The sequence below is a fragment of the Pygoscelis adeliae genome, unplaced genomic scaffold (assembly GCF_000699105.1).
Source record: "Pygoscelis adeliae isolate BGI_AS28 unplaced genomic scaffold, ASM69910v1 Scaffold127, whole genome shotgun sequence".
In the NCBI taxonomy this organism is placed as follows: Eukaryota; Metazoa; Chordata; class Aves; order Sphenisciformes; family Spheniscidae; genus Pygoscelis; species Pygoscelis adeliae.
Genome location: NW_008825208.1, coordinates 6,244,998 through 6,247,426, shown reverse-complemented (window position 1 = coordinate 6,247,426; position 2,429 = coordinate 6,244,998). Strand labels below are relative to the sequence as shown.

The window sequence follows — 2,429 nt, the reverse complement described above, 5'->3', positions numbered from 1 at the left end:
CACCCCCCCCCACCCCAGGAGCCAGAGGAAATGGTGAACAATGTCTGTATTTATGCATATTCTGAAGTAGTGTTTTCATATTAGTGTATTACTACCAAAATATATTTCGAGAGAAGAAGGATTTACACCTTACTAAGTGCTGTTTGTGATGAAAGGAAAAAGTAATTGTAACTCAACATTACACTAAAGCAGAAAGTATTTGAAAGCTAATAATGTTTCAGGAAATGACTACTGTAGCAGCCCTAATAATTAGTCTTCCTATGGTTGGATACCATAGAATAAACATTGTTTTGAGAGATCTGAAAACAGATTTGATTAATTTTTTACAAATGGTATCTGTCCTCTCCTTCTTTAAACAGAAAAAGTCTTGTTTCTGGGAAATTATATATCATTTTAAGAGGCCAATGATGTGTTGTTTCATAGGTGAACTTACGTGTTAAATGAGAGGAGCAAGAGGTAGCCTGCAGTAACTCAGTTTGATGCTCTTCTGAACAAGAATGAACATGTAAAGTTAATGTGTATGTGATGAGAAGAACGAGCTCTAAGTTGTGCATGCAGTGCTTTTGGTTCAAAACGCGATGGATCACACACAGAGAGAAATATTTTAGTATAAGAAGCGTTTGTATTGGACATTGATAATAAAAAGCAGTTAAGAGGATACAAATAGAAAAGACAATGTGAATTAATGAATGTCTGACGCTTAGTACATTGAAGTGAGGGCTAATGTTTACTTTTTTTGTTTCACTCTAGTCTTTATCAAGTGATTGTGCTTCCGCTGGGTTTGCAAAGCACTTTTATTTGTGACTCCTTTGCTGCTGCAGCTTTCTTTAGTAACACCACTGATGTTAAAGGATATGTGGCAGCTGAATTTCGGGCGAAGGATGTTGCTGATAATATGTCAATTGCTCTTGGAGACAGACATTACTACGGAAAGTTTTATAATGCTCCTTTAAAGCTGGGAGAAGAGTATTGTGTTTTTTTGAGAATAATAAGTGAGTGGAATAAGGTAATGGATATTTTAAAACCTTTTCTTTACACCTGTTGAATGACATGTTGCTGGGGAAAAAAGAGGAAAATGTTAGCTTTGTGTTAAATTTTTTATGATGTTGCAAGGATCTGTTAGTTGACAGAATTAGATTAAATCTGAAGCTCTTTGAATAACTCTTGTAATTCCTTACAGATATTTATGTCATTGTAATGTTGGAGCAACTCTGGATGCCAAAGGCAAACAATGGAAAAACCTAAAAATGAAGGCCATTGCTGCCCGCAGTAATTGAGGGTGTCTTTATTGGGCCAGAATTTAGTGAAAGAGATTAGTATAAGAATCTGAAAATTACTCCTTAGCAGTGAAATATTCACCCATTTTAATTTCTAATTGAATGTTTTATAGCAAAATATTACAGTTCTCCAAATGACAAGGAAAAACATATTTTATCATGTGTGTTACCTTCCACGTAGCAACGAATGTCAACTCCAGCTCCCTTGGGAAAGCCTTGTGGAAAAAAGTACATTACTAGCATTAATTTTTTGTCATTTTACAATAATTATATATTTTAATTAGAAACAAAAAGTTTCTAAAATGTATATCTCAGCTGTTTCATGCTCCACTGTCTTGCCTCCCATGATGTCATTATGCCACTAGTTTTCCGTCGTTATCTGTCTCGGGGTCAACAGCTTGTAATCTTTTTGTAATATAAATCTCAGCAGTAGGAAGCTTTTCTCATATGGGCCAGGTGATAGACTTTTCATGTGCATACAGTTCCTGAATGTCAAATGTAAAAACTGAACAAAGCAACCCCTACTAAAGAAAAAAACACCTCAACAGTGCCTCACCCTGCCACTCAAAAGAATAGACTCTATTAAAATAGAGTTTTAGGGCTTTGTGCATACAGCACAAAGCAAGGAGGCACACAAAAACCGATCTGTGAGGCACTTGTAAATAATTCTCTACAATTTCGGAAGCTTACACCCAAATCTCAGTGAGTTAAGCTAGCTTCTATTAAGAAATGTAACTGTCTCAGTCCAAAGTGAGTGAAATAAAACAAGTACATGTAATACCAGTTACTGGTATCTACTAGTCTGTGCAGCATATGTTTTGTGTGGCATCTACTTTAACAATAGTCTAAGGAGTTTTTATAGCACAGATAAAGTGCTTTCTGATCCTGATACAAGTCTGTTGTTTGTCATAAATTTTTAATTAATTGTATGAGGGAATAAGTACGGAAATTACATTTGAAGGCATTCAGTTCATGAATAATGTTAAGTTAGCCCAAAATACCCTGGAATTTGGACAACAAACTGTATGTTTTAGAAAAATACTCTGTGGAGCAGGCTTGTTAATGAGTCAAACGTATACAAGTTTATCCTCTTTAAGCACTCCTAAATACATCCTTGAACTCTATGTATCCTTGGGTTTTATGCATTGGTTT

The 2,429-nt window shown here is 35.2% G+C and overlaps 1 protein-coding gene across 1 annotated transcript in view; it reads left to right on the top strand.

The window, feature by feature from the left end:
• Positions 1 to 2,429, top strand: part of SUSD1 (sushi domain containing 1) — a 57,222-nt gene that overhangs the window by 44,633 nt on the left and 10,160 nt on the right. Inside the window, 1 exon segment of the mRNA XM_009329004.1 lies at positions 751 to 1,006. Coding sequence (XP_009327279.1) covers positions 751 to 1,006 — 256 coding nt within the window.